The sequence below is a fragment of the Rhipicephalus sanguineus genome, chromosome 8 (genome assembly GCF_013339695.2).
Source record: "Rhipicephalus sanguineus isolate Rsan-2018 chromosome 8, BIME_Rsan_1.4, whole genome shotgun sequence".
NCBI classification, from domain to species: domain Eukaryota; kingdom Metazoa; phylum Arthropoda; class Arachnida; order Ixodida; family Ixodidae; genus Rhipicephalus; species Rhipicephalus sanguineus.
Window position 1 is genome coordinate 163,008,259 of NC_051183.1, and position 19,514 is coordinate 163,027,772.

The 19,514-nt window shown below is 44.9% G+C and overlaps 1 protein-coding gene across 1 annotated transcript; it reads left to right on the forward strand.

The window, feature by feature from the left end:
* The first annotated feature begins 6,557 nt into the window (after window positions 1-6,557).
* On the forward strand, window positions 6,558-18,617 carry LOC119403027 (uncharacterized). The gene is made up of 6 exons (XM_037669996.2): window positions 6,558-6,673; window positions 6,804-6,963; window positions 11,252-11,415; window positions 12,448-13,149; window positions 14,244-14,347; window positions 18,524-18,617. The coding sequence occupies exons 1-6, from the start codon at window positions 6,558-6,560 to the stop codon at window positions 18,583-18,585; spliced, it is 1,308 nt and encodes a 435-aa protein (XP_037525924.2). The 3' UTR covers window positions 18,586-18,617.
* The last annotated feature ends 897 nt before the right edge of the window (window positions 18,618-19,514 follow it).

A 19,514-nucleotide genomic window follows, 5' to 3' on the forward strand; every position in this document is an offset into this window, starting at 1 on the left:
GACCACATCAAGTAACGGCAACACACGGGCACATTAAAATTCTCGGTATTCCCATCCACAGCTGTAATACGGGACATTTTTGGACCACCGAGCTCAAAAAACAATGGCCAAAGCTACTGAACACAATAAAGCGCATCTCCAATAAATTTGGCGGAGCACGCCAATCAGCCTGCGCTACCATAGTCAGATCAATCGCTATCGGTAAAATCACTTACGGAGGCACCGTCATATCGCTGTCAAAAAAAGCCGAGAAAACTCTGCAAGTTCTCCACCGCCACATCCTTCGGACTATCACGGGCCTCCCTAAGTTTACCAATATACAAAAACTGCAGAACTTAACGCCCATGCCACCCATTGATGATATTCTTAGAAATGCGCAGATATCTCTATACAACCGTTTACACCTCACCATACAGGGGCAAGACACCCTGCTTTGGAACACCCGACGTGTCCGTATGGAACCCCGGGACATGGCTAGTGAAGATAACACCCTTAACTTTCCTCTCCTGTGCCACTCCAAGTCATCCACACCACTCCCAATCGGAGCCACTGCGGCGAGGCAGAGGCTTTCTCAGCGACACAATCTGCACACCACCAATGCCGTATTTACCGACGCCGCTCTCGATGGACAAAGCCTGGCCTTAGCATGGTACAAACCCTCGACCGGTGAGGCCAAGCGCTACATATGCAGAATGGACTATGCGACGCCTACACAAGCAGAACTTTTGGCCATTTGGACCGCCCTACAGGATAACATAGCGCCATCAACTATCTACACGGACTCATATGAAGCACTAAAGAACATCGAGAATCCCAATACTGAAGATGTTGCAGCTTTACGCATCCGCAAAATTCTCCTGCACAAACAGAAGAATGGCATTGACACAAGAGTCGCCTGGACGCCGGGTCACGTGGGGATCCAAGGGGGAGGTAACGAGGTGGCACACAGTCTAGCCACCTCGAATGCTGGAGTTCTACCATATCATCTCCAACCTCTCCTACATGGATCTCCCGATCTTGGTTGCCATCCCTACACGAATTTGCCAACGAGCTCTCATTCCGAAATGGCACGACTGCGATGCTTCCTCAAGTACACTAACCGGGAGAGACTCAAAGATGTCACCCCTCCTCGTATCTTTAAGAACCTCGCCCTCAGCCGATCTCAGGAGATATTTATTAACAAAGTGCTAGCAAACACAGCCACTACCCCCCACATAATTCATCAATGGCAGACTCTTGCTGACCGGAAGAGGGGCATAGACACCTCCGCCCCCTGCATATGTACCTTTTGCCACTCTCCATGCATAGCCAACATGGAGCATCTCATTTTACGTTGTCCTGCCCTACATCCTCATCGAAGGAACAGCGCCATTTTTATGCATCCCGATTTGGAAGCAGTACAAAAGGACATACTCGAACACCCTCACCATCTTATCACATTAGCCCACTTCGGAGTTAGTAGCGGCTTGGCGCGCGTGATTTCGTGTGTGCCTACCAACCCTCCCCCACCCCCAACCTCCTCATCAGTGGCCTTCGGTCCTCCCTTTGCATAATAAAAGAATCTATCATCATCATCATCATTTCCTATGTATTTCCATCTGTTGGCTACCGCCACTGAATTTCATGATGTTGTACATTTACTTTCAAATCAGATTGATATGTGCGGTTACCCTGATAAAAAAGGAACGGCCAGCAGTTGAAGAGTTGTCGCAAATGCAGCTTCGTAAGCGACGCGGCCCCCGTTGAAGCGGCTGTCCTGAAGCCTCGATACACCCAGCGCAGCCTGTCGGAAAAAACATGAAGCGCGTCCCCATGTTCGGCGAGGAGGCTGCTTGGCGGAGGCGGAACGTCGGTACACCTAACCTATTCTAACACCGTGATCCATACTAAAGGCCTTACAACAGCCGGGGTTCTCCTCTGAGAGGAACTGAACTAGCGCCTGAGAATTACGCATGCGAAAAGGGTCTGAAAAACTCAAAGAGGTTAAGCAGTTCTGCAAATAACTAGATACAGCGACTTGCCAGGTGCCTTGCTTTGAAACGATTGCTCGAAACGGAATCTCGTTCTTATGTGTTTTGGCTGAAAAAAAACAATTCTAAAGTAAGTGATTTAGCCTTCTTCACATTACAAGCTATTCTCTCAAGATTATGCCTTCTTTCTTTTCAGCCGTTGTGCACCTCTTCAGATGTTAGTTGGCGTTTGTGGTGTCCTGACTTCTTTCTTGTGTCCTTGTTTGCACGCCATGTCTTTTTAGAATGAATACTTACCAACTAGCTCAGCTCTCTGTTATTCATTGTTGTTGTACTGTTTGGGGTGTTCAATAAAACAAGAATGCTGTTTTGCACTGCAACAGTTTTTATTTCATCTGTGTTAACAGATCACGCAAACAACTTGGACACATGCACGTAAGAAACGTACGCAGTGCATCGCGCGCACGCATAAAAAAACGGGCCTGTCATTTTAAAACAAATAATATAGAACAATCGACGCAACAGACGGCATGGTTGTCCAGTGGAGCAGCGTCGGCAGTACAAATATCAAACCAGAATGAAAAATGAATAGAAAAACAGCGAGTAACGGGCGATTTGCCCACGGCTTCTATGAGCCGCGCGTGCCCACCTTTCGCCACCGTTCGCCGTTGGTGGCGCCACCAGTACAACTGAAAGCAGCAGCGCACGAGGCGGATGCAGTTCACATGGTGTGACGCCCAATGGCACTAACTCTTGTACCCCATTTTACAGCGATATTACATCTCCTACTGTGACACCTGTACACAGGACGCGTATGTTTGTGAAGCGTTAAAGTTAATTTCAGTGCAGTTCAAGCAATGGAGTGGCTCCGCGGTAGAGCACCTGCTTGCCACGCAGACGGCCTGGGTTCGATTCTCACTCGAATTTTTTATTTATTTTATTTGCATGTTTCTCGATTTTTCGGTCACGGACCAGATTTTTCGCTCACAACCAACGACGCCGACGCCGACACCGGAATTTCTGCGGAACGAGCTCTTTAACGCTATCGCGTTAAAATCCAAGAGTCTGTTAGCGCGTTCCACACACAAAGCGTCCCTTCGACCAACGCGCGTTGTTGTTCTTCTCCGAAGCCTCACAGGTCAACCCACTTCTTCCTGCCGGTGCGCGAGAGGCACGCGTTGCGCTGTCAAAGAAGCACGAGCAGGCACGAGGCATTGCAGACGATAACACAGCGGCTCGCTGCGCTCCGCGTTCGCTTTTTTTTCGTCCTCGTTCGCTCTATCGGTTACACCGACAACGGCGACGCCGCTCAACGCAGGAACGGGCGCCTAAGAGCTGCGCACTAAATATAATGCGAATGTACTCTTGAGGAGCGAAACTGTGCGGTGGCGGGCGCGTCGGGGCGCTCGAAGCCCAGCATAAACCGGCGCCTTAAACCACGCCTCCCGACATATGCATGGCATTCCAGACGTCATATTTTAGGGGCGAAGCTCCTTAAGGCGGCACCCGTTCGTCCCTCGTAGTCGTCGTCATCGTAGTAGTCCGTAACAAGTCTTACGCTTTGACCTCCAAGGTGGTGCCGGTGGGAGATTTCTCCTGTGCGTTGTTGAACAATAAAAAATTCGCAGCGTGCGCGTTAACTAAAAGCCGAATTCTTCTGTCTCTCATTCCCCATTAGCAGCCATTGGCATGTTCCAGTAGGAAACGTTAGTAGAAGTAGAAGTGTAAGTGTTAGCTAAAAGCCGACTTCTTCTGTCTCTCATTCCCATTAGCAGCCATTGTTTACCTCCAAGGTAGTGCCTGGTGAGATTTCTCCTGTGCGTGATTAAACAATAAAAATTTTGTTCAAAACGCCGTTGATTGATGAAATAAACCAACGAAAGACGCCAGATGTTTTGTAAAAGCAGAACGAAAGAACGCCAGATGTTTTTCTTAAAGTGTAGTAGTAGTAGTAGTTGTATGTAGCCACATCGCCCGATCGTCAACGGGCGAGGTGGACCGGCAACGGCGCGAGGACCCTGCCGTACGAGAGTTAAATCACACTAAAAGACATACTTTGCGGGCGATACACTCTAGTGAGCTTTCAACTTTTCGTCTTAATGTACATGATAAAGAAATTATTTCTACGAAAAACGCAAGGCACACCTTGAGCAATATATTTGGTTTTGGGACGCTAAATGGAACCATGAGGCGATGCGAAGCCGGAGCACTTGCACGATCGCGTTCCGTTGGCTTTCGTTGGGCATCCTACCGACCTCGCGTCGTGGAACGCGCGTCCTGTCTTCCCTCTAGCCTTGCCTTTAATTCGCACAGGGCGAGCGGGGAATGCGGTCGCTCTTTCGCTCGGGAGCGGACTTCTTCCTTGCATTTCACCGATCACAAGTGATAATGAAGGGACCACGTAAACCAACAGTACAATAAAAGTTTGATGTTTAATATATACACGATGTTTCACACTCTTTATATTATGTACTGGGCGCATTTCACGGAAGAGTTTCACGGTTTACAGATGATTCCCTCCGTAGCTTCGCCCCACTCATCATCATTCACCCCGTGAATATGCTGTGATTTTTTTTAGCGCAAACAGGAAGAAAAAAGAACGAACTAGCTGAGAAGAGGACAAGAAGAGAAGAAGACAGTGCACAGGCCAAGCGCTAAACATCAACTGGCTTTATTTATGAAAAAAACCACGGAAAAGACAGATCACCTAAAGCGCATGCGCGCAGCCGTGGCATAGCAAATCAATCATCGGCCTGAATAGTCTGAACTCGTTGCCGTACAAATGTATGGACGTGTCACTAATACACTCTGTGCCCTTGCTCTTAATATGGAAAGCTTCCAGCAACTCCCTTCCCAAGGTATCACCGCCCCTACCCAGAGTCTTGATCTCGCTTAGCCGCGGTGCACACGGGCAGGCTGAGCAACGGACCGGTAAATGCGCATTACTACCATTTTTCAACGACAAGTCATGTTCTTCTTAATGACAACTCATGTTCTTCTCCTCTTCTCAGCCAGTTCGTTCTTTTCTCTTCCTGTTTGCGCTAAAAAATATGACGCCTGGGATACAACACCAGCTAGCCCGAGAAGAATTTCTATTGATGCACGAGATTGTTTACACGTTGTTTTTGATCATTGTTCCAGCGTGTATACATATAGGCTACTTTTGCAGCAGAGCTGTTATGGTCGAGGTTTGCCGTGTGTCATACACTCTAAGAAAAGATCGAGTAATACACCATCTCCCGCTAAAAGGAACCATGAGGCGATGCGAAGCCGGAGCACTTGCACGATCGCGTTCCGTTGGCGTTCGTTGTGCATGCTACCGACCTCGCGTCGTGGAACGCGAAGAGGGACGCTACGCGCGTCGTATCTTCCATCTAGCCTGGCCGTTAATTCTCACAGGGCGAGCGGGGAACGCGGTCGACAGGCGGGCGAGAGGGGGGCAGCGTAGAAGGGGAGAGAGAAGAGGAGGGGACGCGCATGCGCTCGAGCTCATCGCGGCGTTGCGCAGGAGAGAATTTCGGCATGTCTAGTCCGCGTTTCAGAGGAAGAGTGGAAAGGGGGAGGGGTGTGTGAAGGGGAGGAGAGAGCGAAAGTGGAGAGGGGGAGGGGAGAGGGTGAGTGGAGAGGAGGTGTGTGGACAGGGTATGCGCATGCGCAGTAAGGGTGGTCACGCCGCACACCACCACCACCACCACCATCACCGGATTGAGCTCCGCCTTAAGATACTTCGCATCTAAAAAGGGCGTCTTTTTGTCCCACAACAATAATCGTAATTTATTTTGCCTTCCTTTCCTTGCACTATCGCCGCGCGCCCGGCACTTTCTGGTCACGAACGACATGCGCGCTATCAGCGTGACATAGCATTCTTGGCAGGAAAGTGGCCAGCGCCGAGTTTTCAAGAAAGGAAACGCAAGCAAGCCAGATGACGATTATTGTTGTGGGACAAAAAGACGCCCTTTTTACTCGATCTTTTCTTATGGTACGTTCACACTGGGGAAGCAAAAACGCCAGAGCGGCCGGAAAACCGAGTCCGCGCGCGTCGAAAACGTTCACATTTGTTTTGCCACCACTGGCCGCCGCCGCCGCCGCTTTCGCCGCATCAACCACATTTGTCCGTGTGGCGGCGCTCGTCACTCTACTATTTCAGACAAGACACCTGATTATTCATCCACCCTTCATCGGTAGCAGCGATTTTGCGCCACTTCGTGTCTCGTCTGCTACTTCCAGCTACTTCCTTCAGGTCTCGTCATGGAAGAAGAAGAAGAAATAGTTTTGATAGTTTTAGCTACCCGCTTCCTTGAAATGCACGAGGAGCAACGCAAGAAGCGGACGCCACGAAAGCGGCGATGGTGGATACGCCCTGCTTTGCAAAAGCGTGCTATGTTGGGGCATGCCAACGCTTTGTTGCCGCATCTGCGATCCTGGGACGTGGAATACTATCGGGAGTAAGTAATGTTGACAATTGACACGTTGCTGTCACTTATTAGCTTAGTCTGACTCGCTCGGTGTGAAACAGCCGTTTAGCATGTTTTTTTTTTGTTTGTTTAAGTACTCGCACTATGCTCTTTTTTTGCTAGCTACCTGAGGATGCCACCACGAAGTTTTGACACGCTTCTGAAACTGGTGGCTCCTCGAATAAGGAAGGTCGATACCAGGTTGCGCAAGGCGATTCCACCGGAACATCGCCTAGCTCTGGCAGTGAGGTAAGCGCACTGTGACGGCCTCGTTTTGGCTGCGTGTTCGTTTCGAATGTCAGCTCTTGGACAGTGTTTTTGTGCCTTCGAAGGACCAAAATGAACCGTCACAGAATGCCGTGTTCGCTCTTTGCTTCAGATTTCTGGCAGCAGGAGAGACTATTCGGACGTCGTCGTTCAACTTCTTGGCGGGGCGCTCTACTGCTTGCGGCATTGTGTCGGATGTGTGCCAAGCGATATGGGAAGTCCTTGGTCCCTTGTACGTGATGTACCCGTCGTCCGCAGCCGAGTGGCTCAAGGTATAAGCTGTATCCCCAAATAATGTTTAATATAGAGTTTTATAGGAGGCCCCAAGGTACGGGGCTCCCCGACCTTTTACGTTGTTTTGTACTCTCCTTTGCGTTCTTCTGTTCGCGCACCTTTTTTTTTTTTTTTTAGGCGGACCTTGGGCCCCCATACTAAAATTCTGTAACGCCCAATGAAAGTATGCGTTTGTTTGTATCTAAAAAAAAAGTTGCAATGACAACTAGGCAAATTCTCTGTATCCCATGGCTTGCCACTTGTTTAGTATGGCTGAAATATGCGAATGTACTAAGAAAAAAAAATTCGGCAGATCCCATGCCATGTGGGAATCGGTTTCATGGGAAGCAGTCAGCAAGTAGTTCTATGCTGCATTTTTTTGCTTTGAGTCAAGCGTTACGAGGGGGGTCGGGGTGTTTTTGTAAGTGTAGTAGTTGTGTGCACATCGTGGCCTTACCAGGCACGTCAACTACACTGGCGTTGAAAGGGTAACTTATGGTCGGACGTAATGTCAGTGCTCACATTATAGCACATACGCCAGTATTATCGAAATGAAGTGCACTTTATGGTGCAATCATGTGAATATCATGCGTAAGTTACGTTAATGTATTCCTCCGGGGTCGAGAAATGCTTCTATATAGCTTGCTCAATCATAGGAATACAAATGTATAATGTTTATTAGACTGCTATAAAAGTGGAGCCAACACTGTAACCACAGACGTTAATCCGATGTGACGCCTTTATTGTAGGAGTACATGTGTAGTGTTTATTGCTTTCTTGTAAAATTAGATAGCCAGCACTGCAACCACAATTGATGCTGCACCGACATTACGCGTGCATAGACTGTTTTTTTAAACCAGTTTATAGACCTGGTGTGGCTCTGTTTCTTTAACATTAAGCTAAGTTTCTTTAACATTGACCATAGCCTCTATAAGTGCGCTGAATTCTTCTTTCTTAACTGATTACAATTTTTTCAGTGCTTATGGTAGTATCTGTTCCTTTACTAATGTATGTTCCTGCATTCGACTAACAGCTGTCCTTGGACCCCTTCTTTTCTCAGACTATTGTGTAATCTTTCATGAAATCAACACTGAAAGTGATATTAGTAGTCTTGAATCCATCATAGTTGCAGCATTCGAATAGGGCAAAATATAGTTAATGACGCCTAATCTAAAAAAGTGCACGGCCATACAAGTTGCCCAAAATATTGAGTCCGCCTTCACTTTGCAGCAACTTTGTATTTTGTCATAAGGTTTGTGAAAGCCTGGATGACCAGCTGTGCGGTCATTGTGAGAAGCTTCCAGAACCTCATGTTGCAAAGAATGTAGTTTAATTGGGGCCCATTTGTTGCCATAGACATGCTGAACATAGGATGTAAAGGCCCATCGTGATGCTTGAATTGGTTATGTTGCCAACGAAGTTGAGCGTTCGGAAAAGGAAAAAGACCTTCCATGTGTTCTAGGATAGTGCGGCAGTATGGGTCGACACATTGGTGCAAAACAAGGACAGGTGGGCTGCTGGATTTCAGACAACTGAGCGCTGTGATGGGTAAAGCAGTCTTCATTCAAGAGCCAATTGTGTGTTACCGTGGCTGGGCAGAGGGTAGCGAGATAGAACATTAACGTCTTGGTCCTTTCCAGACATGTAGACATCAAAAATCGTACTCCTGCAAGTGAACTACCCAATGACCAAGGTGACCCGACAAGTTTTTTAGCCACGAAAGCCAGCACAATGCGTTACAGTCGGTAACGACTGTAAAGTAGCAGCTGCAGAGATATGGCCAAAATTTTGTACTGCACAAACAGCAAGGCACTTCTTGGTTATTATGTAATTCTCTGCAGCGGTCAGAGCATGACCAGCATAAGCAATGACTCATTGATGCGAGGTGTTGTCACGTTGCTGGAGAATGGCACCAAGACCATGACTGCTAGCCTCATTGTGAGCAGTGGGGTAGCCAGGTGGGGGCGGGGGGCACACCGGGCCCGTGCCCTCCCTCCCCCCCCCCTGAAATTTTTTTTGCTATGGCATACAGAGCTCAAAATGACACTTGACCACATCTGCCTGCCCTGTCCCCACTTCAAATCAAGGAGGTGCCCCCCCGAAAAACATTTCTGCCTACGCCCCTGATTGTGAGGGATGGTGAGTGTTCTTGGACCGAAGTGGCCCAGCACCGGGTTGCATGTTAGGGTTGCTTCAAAGCAAGAAAAGCACTTTCACAGTATTTGGACCAAATGCAGGGTGTGTTTCTTCCAAGTAGTTGATGGAGCATGCAAGCATGTGCGCTCGATCTGTTGAAGTGTTCCTTCTTTGTGTTGTCCTTTTCCAGTTTTGCGCAAATTTTCCTGCATGCAAGCAAGCTCTGTGAAGTCACGTATGAGGCCCTGGAAGTAAGAAGCTAGAGAAAACTGCATGGGTCTTTTTGACGTGGTGGATGGGGAATAATGAGAATGGCAGTAAGCTTCTCAGGGCCCCTGGAATATTGAGGCTGAGTATGGCAGAACAAATGCTGCTGCTAAAGGAATTTTGCATAGCTGTCTCTCATCATTCACCAGTTCAGGAGATGTATGTGTACAGACTTGGATAGTATGCCAAAAAGTCTATTATGCACACAATGAAAATCACATTGCATGTGTCACAGCACAAAAATAGAGTAAGCATTGTTTTAAAGAAGCAAAAATAGCATTTCAGAAAATTATCATGTAGTAGAAATCAATATCCTGATAGAAATAAGTTATTTCTTTTAATATTATAAGTGACCTTGTGCATGCAACCTCAAACTGCCATGTAATACATTAGAAAATTCCACTATACTGCATGCTCAAAGCTACAAGTATGCACATATATTTACAAATTGTCTTTAACATTTCATTAGTTAGCAAGGTGGAACACCAAGTGTGCGCTCATTTAAATCCTCTTGTTTAATTGTTCGGCCTAAACTTCTGCTGCCCCAGTTGCATAACGAGGTATTTCAGAATAGCAGTAAAAGCTCCCGAAGCTGCAGACAGAAAAGCAGAATGACCAATGGTCTATTAAGTAAAAAATTTTGCATGCCGAATCATAGGTCGGCAAAAAAATAGGAGCTCAATCAGACTCGCTCAAGAACTATATTTTGCTCTGAGAGCTCACTCAGACTCTGACTCACCCAAATTTTCCTCAACCGGACTCACTCGACCCAGGCTCACTAAACATTTTCTCAACTGGACTCACTCGGGTTCAAACTCAGCACCATATTACTCGGCCAGACTTACTCAGACTCGCAGCTTCACCTGCGTCTGAGTGAGTCAACTCATGAGTCCGTTAGCGTAAAATTAGGTGTTTCGATCATGGTGTAAATGCTGTTTAAAGCCAATATCTCACATAATCGGTGCTCTACAATATGCCTTTTAATCTTGCACCTGCAAATACCAGTTATCAGTGGTTTCAATCCATTGAAATCATTTTTACGAAACATGAGACTCACATGAGATATTTTTATTAAGAACTTCCCGTGAAAGAGTTTGCGGGGGAAGTCATAGCACCCCCCCCAACTCACACCTCTGATCAATAAATATTGAGGTGGCGCATGAATGCTGGTGTGTTCAAATATGTGTGCATAGACTTCAGTATAAACATAAGCCAATATAAGGTTGATAGTAATGCTGAAGATGCGTAGATAGGACAATAGGTTGGCAAAAAAGGTGGAGCTCACTCAGATGCACTCGAGAAATATATTTTGTCCTTAGGGCGCTCGCTAAAATGTTCCTCAACTGGACTCGCTCAGACTCAATCTCACCAAAATATCACTCACCCAAACTCACTCAGACTCGCAGCCCGATCTGAGTCTGAATGAGTCGACTCATTAGTGAGTTTGCCGACCTAAGTCCTGAACATATTACATGTTCTGTGTATTTGGGCACAGTGGGCTTTGCAAATTGTTAAGTGGCATTGTGCTTGAGCATGCTGTTGAGACCACCTTGCAATGAAAAGAGAAAGAAGGAGGTGGCATTCCAAATGAGAGGCTGTGAGCCGTGCTGTGGCACAGTACCTTGTAAATGTTTCTGTGTACTTGCTTCTGTCTCCCATGTACTTGTGATACCCGTAACAATATTGTTTATTGACATAGCTCAGAGCTTCTGTATTGCAGAGATGAAATTAGAAAATAAGGGTTGTAGCAGACACCATGAACATACTCGTGCATTGTTTAGACAGGGATGGGTCTACAATTCTGCACACTTTGCAAATGTTGTACGATGCCATGGCATGACTTTTGCTCACTACTGCTGCATTCTTACTCGTTTCTTTCAATAGGTTGCAAACGAATTTGAGCTGAGGTGGAATATGCCGCATTGCATAGGAGCCATCGACGGGAAGCATGTTGTGATCGAGTGCCCAGCAAATACAGGTTCTCAAAACAGGAACTACAAAGGCAGTTTCAGCCACTCACTACTAGCTATAAGTGAAGCTAATTACAAGTATGGCTTATTTTTAATGTTTTGTTGCTACTTTTAACCCCTTCATATCAAACCTGTAAAGAACTGTTTGTAAATGCATCAAGTTTACAGAACATTATTTCAGGGCTCTCAATGTTCTAGTGCAACAAAAATAATGTCGCAACATGTTGATTTGATTTATGTGTTTTATAGTGATTAACTGTAGTTATATTGTAATTAAATGTGTATTTATTCTGCAGGCATTCAGGCTGTGTTCTTGCATAAATATAATGAAATATCGGGCTATAAATCTAGTGTAATTTCATTTTGGGTTGTGCTCATTTCGAGCAAAGAAAAATTATGCTTTTTATGTGGCTTGTTTAAAGCGTCATGTCGAACGGCTCTTTGAGTATTGTAGTAATATCATTTGGAGTTTTACGTGCCAAAAGCAGACGTGTCAAACATGGTAATGCCTTTAGAAAGGTGATCATGATGCCAACAGTACATTGGAAGATGTTCAGTGAAAATATTTATTCCACAAGTGGTTCAGTTCACTTGAGGCTCCACGTATCTTGCTCTTTCTTAGCCACTACCCGACACAACCAGCAGGAACAAGTTGTGTGCACAAATGTGTACAAAATGTCTCTGAGGGTAAAGATTTAGAGGCCCTTGTACTGCGCATTTTCAGCACACGTTAAAGAACCCCACATAGTTGAAATTGTCCAGAGCCCTCCACTACAGCATCCCTCATAGCCCGAGTTGCTTTGGGATGTTGAACTCCATAAACCAGCCACCCACTTTCACGAGCTTACGTAATACCTGCCACACCTGAAGTGGACGTTATTGTACAAAAGTAACTTCAATCAAAGTACCGATTAAATTTCTGAACCATAATGCGCCTCTCAGGCCTCTGTTCTCTGAGACGAACAGTTACGCATGCCAACAAGAATGAACTAATGTAGTACATGGGTCCAAAAGCACAGATTACTTGCCTGTTGAAAACATTTGTCATGCTCACAGAACTTTTTTTGCACATGTGTACTTTATAATGAAATCTTCTTTGTGCTTTCTTAGGTTTCTCTATGTCGAAGTTGGCCATTACGGCAGTGAATCTGATGGTGGTGTTTTCGGGCGTAGCAAGCTGCTAGAGTTGATCGAAGCCAGTAAAATGGGAATTCCTAGAGACTCCGAGATAGGCAACATTGGTGCCATGCCATATTTTTTCGTGGGCGATGAAGCGTTTCCTTTGAAAACCTTTATGATGAGGCCTTATTCTCGGAAATGTAAGTCACTAAAATCTTTTTCGAAGCCATTCGTGCTTTGCGTTCTTGTAGTGCCATTGCCATTTTTGTTTGCTAGCTTTATTTATGCCAGGTTTATGTTGTGCAATGCAGCCCTTCCATCCTTGTTCAGTGACACATCTGATGATCATCAGGCTTTTGAAGAGCGGCACAAGAAAAGAATTTTTAACTATCGACTCAGCCGAGCACGAAGAGTTGTTGAAAATGCCTTTGGCATTATGGCTCAAAGGTGGCGCATCCTTCGACGGCCTTTTAAAGCAAAGGAAGAAAACATTCGTAAAATTGTGTCTGCTTGTGTAACACTACACAATTTTTTGTTGTGCGAGTCTCCTGCATCTCGGGCAGCATATTGTCCACCTGGCAGTGCCGACACCGAGGATTGGCAAGGGCAGCTCACTGAGGGCAACTGGAGAGCTGAAGGAGGCACAGGGAATGCTCTGTCTGCAATAAGCAGCTCAGGCTGTCGCTCAACCCGGTATTGGTGATATAAAAATATTGTATATGTTATATCCTTGTGCAATATACAAAGTGAATTTATAAGTGTTTAAAACATCACGAAAAGCATTATCTGCTCATAACTGAATCTAGGTGCAACTAAAAGAACTTTCTCCCGACATATAGCTGCAATTTTATGCATCACATACTTTTAAATAACATGGCTTTACTGTCAGTGTTAATCACATTGAACCTTATTTACTTGCGGATAGTCTCCTTTAGCCCAAGCCAGAGTGTTCTGCAACTTCATGTACAGCCGTCAGCATGCTTAATACAAATGTTCAGCAGCCTGGCTGCACCTGCTTGGACTGAAGGCAGCGCTGCAAACTGTACCTGGTTATGTTTGCAGCAGCTGACGATAGCTGAAATGCAGCTCGATTTGACTGGTCGACTTGTCTTTCACTTGTGTCTGACTGGCGGGGTGGGTGAGCTGACTCTCGTCAGCTGCCGCGAATATACCGAATAACACTTCGCGAAGCTGGCATCAGTACAAGGCAGTCTAGGCCAGGCTGCGGAGCGTTCGCAAATTAAGCGTGCTGTTGGCTCTACATCAGAGCAGATTAAAACAGGACAACTTCAGCGTCAGAATATGCAGAAAACGGTGCTGTTTTGTTCTTCATTTGCCTCATCTAAGCATGTTCCTCAAAATTAACGAAAAATATTCGGGTGCACAAGCTGAATACAAGAGCTCTCCGAAATAATTCGTTTGACGTGGCATGTCAAGAGCTCAAGACGTTCTGCAAGTATTTGTGGCTGCAAAACTGGCTTACTGATTGATACAGTAGTATCATTGCTTTCTGATGCACTTGACCAAAAATGGTGCAGAGAAGTGTGAACAATGCATTTCTCACACACCTCCCTGTTGTCTAACTACAGTTCTCGCTACACATTGTAACAGTTTTCAGCAGAAAATGTTGACGAGGACAGGAGACAACCCATTACTGTAATAGGAACTGTAGCAGTGTGCCAACTTTATTCTTTCGTCAGAACTTTCAGTTGGAAATCATTCTCGCTGTGCACAGCCAATGAGCTTAGGCAAACACTACTCACTTTCTATGCGTTTCTGTTGCTTAGGCAAGCCTATGATGTGAGAGACAAGCTCTGCAACTACTTTATTACTGATGATGGCAGTGTCCCCTGGCAAGAACGCATCATTAAGAACCCCACATCACAAGCACGTAAGTAGTTTTTAATAAACATTTCAGGTACACATACTGTCACATTGTAAACTGTATAGTATTGTATAGCATTTTTAACACAGTATAGCTTTCAAAAAGCACCTGTCAGAATGAAGTACAGGCCTCACCGTGCAGTTGTGTGCATGGCAGGACTGTTTAAGCACTAAAAGCCCTTACTTCAACATTGGATAACGCTTAACATAAAAAAACACAGAAATCGAAGTCGGGCACCTGCGATGTACAGTCACTCCATTGCATATTTATAAAAAGTTGTTGCTCTACAGTTTTGTGTACAAAATTCCAAGTTACAACCACTAGTGAGCCAGTACTGACAATGACTTTTATTTTCGCATCAATACAGTTACTGATACGAAGGGGCGGGCGGTAAAAGCTGTCATTTAGACAGCTTGACGAAGCCGCCAGCCCCCTCATTAGCGCTAACAGCAGCAATATATTAGCAATATATCAACATGATATAGCAATATATAACACAAGACACATAAAAATAAAGCAGCAGTCTAAACAGCAGCGATATATTAACAATATATCAGCATAAATCAGCAATATAACAAGACGCATATAGAAAAAAAGTACAATTATGTCTAACTTTACAAAATTGCAGTCCTTTGCAGAGACAAAGAAAAAAAAAACGCAAGATAATAACATTATTCACACGTAACCTTGGTTATTGCAGAACACCAAAAAGGAAGATAACACATACACATGTGAAAGATTTACAAATGAGAGCCATCAGAAGAATGTTTTTCAAGAGTATTTGTCGAGTTCAAAAAAACTAAGTATCTAAGTATCTCGCACAACATGCGTAACAGGAAGACATTAATTAAAAAATGACTGGAATGCTTTGTACAGCACAGTTCTGTGAACACAATGACTAGCTGCGACCACTCATCAGCCCACATTTAAATGTATTCAGATTAGCACGAGTGACTGAAGTGGTTAAAAAACTGAAAAGCTCTGTACGGCACAGTTCTGTGCACGCAATGACTCACTGTGACCACTTATCAGCCCACATTTCTATGTATTAAGAGTAGCACGAGTGACTGAAGCGGCTAAAAAAATATCACTTGAAAGCTCTGTACGGCACAGTTCTGTGAACACAATGACTAGCTGCGACCACTCATCAGCCCACATTTAAATGTATTCAGATTAGCACGAGTGACTGAAGTGGTTAAAAAACTGAAAAGCTCTGTACGGCACAGTTCTGTGCACGCAATGACTCACTGTGACCACTCATCAGCCCACATTTCTATGTATTAAGAGTAGCACGAGTGACTGAAGCGGCTAAAAAAATATCACTTGAAAGCTCTGTACGGCACAGTTCTGTGAACACAATGACTAGCTGCGACCACTCATCAGCCCACATTTAAATGTATTCAGATTAGCGCGAGTGACTGAAGTGGTTAAAAAACTGAAAAGCTCTGTACGGCACAGTTCTGTGCACGCAATGACTCACTGTGACCACTCATCAGCCCACATTTCTATGTATTAAGAGTAGCACGAGTGACTGAAGCGGCTAAAAAAATATCACTTGAAAGCTCTGTACGGCACAGTTCTGTGAACACAATGACTAGCTGCGACCACTCATCAGCCCACATTTAAATGTATTCAGATTAGCACGAGTGACTGAAGTGGTTAAAAAACTGAAAAGCTCTGTACGGCACAGTTCTGTGCACGCAATGACTCACTGTGACCACTCATCAGCCCACATTTCTATGTATTAAGAGTAGCACGAGTGACTGAAGCGGCTAAAAAAATATCACTTGAAAGCTCTGTACGGCACAGTTCTGTGAACACAATGACTAGCTGCGACCACTCATCAGCCCACATTTAAATGTATTCAGATTAGCACGAGTGACTGAAGTGGTTAAAAAACTGAAAAGCTCTGTACGGCACAGTTCTGTGCACGCAATGACTCACTGTGACCACTCATCAGCCCACATTTCTATGTATTAAGAGTAGCACGAGTGACTGAAGCGGCTAAAAAAATATCACTTGAAAGCTCTGTACGGCACAGTTCTATGAACACAATTACTAGCTGCGACCACTGACCAGCCCACATTGAAGAGTAACCTTAACACGAGAGGGAAAATTTTTCAAAATCTGTACACAACTACTTTTGCTACTCCTGAGCCCTTCTTTGAATACTGGACAACACCTTGGATAACAAACATTAAGAAGCATAAAAATCACAGTGGCAGTCAAGGCACTTTGCCATATTGTAGGAATGGCTAAAAATTGTGCTTAGGTGCATTCAACACACACAAAGTCGCTGTGTAGACATCATACATTCCTTTGAACAATGAGATAGCTTGTTGTTCTGCAGTTCTGTCTACAAAATGACAAATTATGAGCACTTTCGAGCTCATACTTAAAGTATCTTGATTAACACGAGTGATAGGAGTATTTAAAAACAATGGAAAGCTTTCCATCTTGCACTTTTCTGAACAGAACGACTAGCTGCGACCACTCCTGAGCCCATATTTCAACTAACTGGAATCACACAATGCTACAAATAATTTTCACGATCCGATGCCATGCTATGTTCAAAATGACTAGTTATGGTGCTCTTGAACCCAATATTTAAGGTGCTTTCTCATACACTATAAGTGACAGGAAAATTTAACAGTACCAGTGTTAAGCTTTGTACTTCACAGTTGTGCACACACAATGACTATAGTCACTTACAACCTAAGAAAAATGTAAGCTCCGCCCACAGAGAAATTGCATAAGGGCTCCATCCGATAGTTTCTTATTTTCGCGACATCAAGCACTTCTGTATTTCAGATAATTGACTTTCCCATATAGACACGCTTGCGTTGCTGGTTTTAGGTTGGAAACTTGAAGGTCCTATGAAATTTCTTCAGGGATTCCAACATCACTGCTCAGCCACATGTTTTTGGTAGTAATGACTGACTGTGAACTATTAATGTGCATAGTATTGCGAGCACTGTTTATGCCCTTCATCTTCTCATATGTACTTACTCATCATCACCAACTGGGTTTGGGCTGTGTTGGGTTTGGGCGCACGACCGTAGACGAGGTAGAAAGGTGAATACCCGGTAGTTCGTTGGACAGGATCTGTTAGCGTGAGAGGATTCAGGGACCGGACAGCACTCTCCACCACTTGTGACGTAACGTTTAGGACTCTCAAGACTCTTCTTTATTGTCTAGAGTATGAGCCCCACAGCCCAAACCCAGTTGGTGATGATGAGTATGTACATATGAGAAGACGAAGGGCATAAACAATGCTCACAGTGTTTACATTAGTAAAAAAAAACGTACTTATGGTTCGAGCGCAAACCAGCTAGCGTGACTCTTTCATTGTTGAATGGTAGGTGCACCATGGTTGTGAGGGCAAAGCCTACATTTTTTCTTCGGTCGTAACAGGGTATGGTTATGGTCACTTTTGAATAATGTCTGCTGCAAGAAAAGTAAAAATCAGTCACAATTGTGACTAGTGGTCAGAAGTACGGGCCCTGACTTCAAGAACTTTGTCTTGAATTATTGCGTGTATTGCGCAGATAGTGTCAAACTGATCGTCAGGTGGCAAGGTTTTGATGAAGCCAGCAGCTGCTATGCAATAGTGGTATGTGTAATCATCTCTGAATCCCTCTTGCCGTCTTTCTGCTGCAATGTTCTTTAGGTGGTCGAGGCATGCAGCCGCAACGCTGGCAGTTGAAACAGCAGTGCCGTCAGGGCTGGAAGAAAGGGATATCTTCACTATTGAATATTAGCAGAGAGTAAATCTGGACATTAGGTTAATGTTCGTTGTAACAGCAGTGGAAATGTGAAACACAAGGCAGAGAAGTACACTGGACAGCTGTGCTGACCTGCATACTTCTATGCCCTATGCTGCCGTTTCGTTTCCACTGGTGTTACAATGTACAATCTGGAAGTGTCCGTTACCGCTGTGCACTTCTTGACCTTGCTCTCTTTCGTGGTCTTGGCACACTATTGGAATAAAAAAATGGGTGAGAAACTTTTTGCAATACGTACATAAGCAGGCAGAGAATGACCAAATACAGCTTACATTTCTGTTTCATCCACCTCTGGCTCACAGTCATCTGTACGCTCGGGTGATCTGAAAAACAGAATTTTCTTGCCATCTGAGACCACCATGTAACTGCTTTTACCTTTCCGTCGTCCTGCTGGCAGATTCTGTTCGGCCGTCGGTGTCCACTGGACTGTCAGGAGCGTCGGGCACTGGCCAGTCCTGAAAGTCATCTGCTTCAGCAGGTGTGAATTCGGCATCCTGGCTTCCAGCCGTTTCAGTCTGTGCACTGTAGAGAGCACAAATAAATCATGTTGAACTTTTCCATGCTGTTCATATTTTCTTAGTTACCATAAAAAACATGTGATGTGATCGTGTCAACTATGTAGAGTGGTAGAATTTTAGAACATGTTTTTTACCACCCACAAGCAACTGCATATTTATTTTGAAAGCATTTCTTGCATCTTTGTAAGACTCTGCTGTCAAACAGCACACAAAGTATATAATCTTTCTCCAACTAAAAAAAAAAAAGTGGCCACAGTGAGGATTCGATTGCTATGTGCCACCATTCCAACAAATGACAGCGATACATATATTTTGAGGCTGTGCATCTCGCAGGAATCGGCTTGGCGGACAATTCTCTAGATGGAGCAAAGCAGGTGTGATGCCACACTGATGCTACGTCGGAAGTTTAACACTAGTGCATACATGGGGAAAGACGGCAAAGCGTGGCCAGAGGTGCAAGTCTATTGCCTATAAATTATGAGACCATGACAACGCAACGAAACATAGAAGTGAGCTGCAGAAGTGAAACTTACACCCCAAGATCCCGGCAACGTGAAAGGCAAACCGAGTGGCTGCAGCCGATTAATGTCATTTTTCTTGTTGATGCTACATTGGTCTTGTAAATATGATAAACCACCTTTTATTGTGCACTTAGCCAATGCCAAAGTAGTTGCGTCATGATCACCTAGCTTTAAGATATGTACTTGGCAAATGTATTGAAAAACATGCAATTCTCCCTGATTCACTCACCTCTCAAGAGAGCCAAATTCAATGTTGCTACACAAGCTGAAACAGCAAAAGTGTGATATGAGAATTCGAGAGCAGCACTCCTGTGTTCTTATCATTCCTGCTGAAACGAGCAGCATGCAT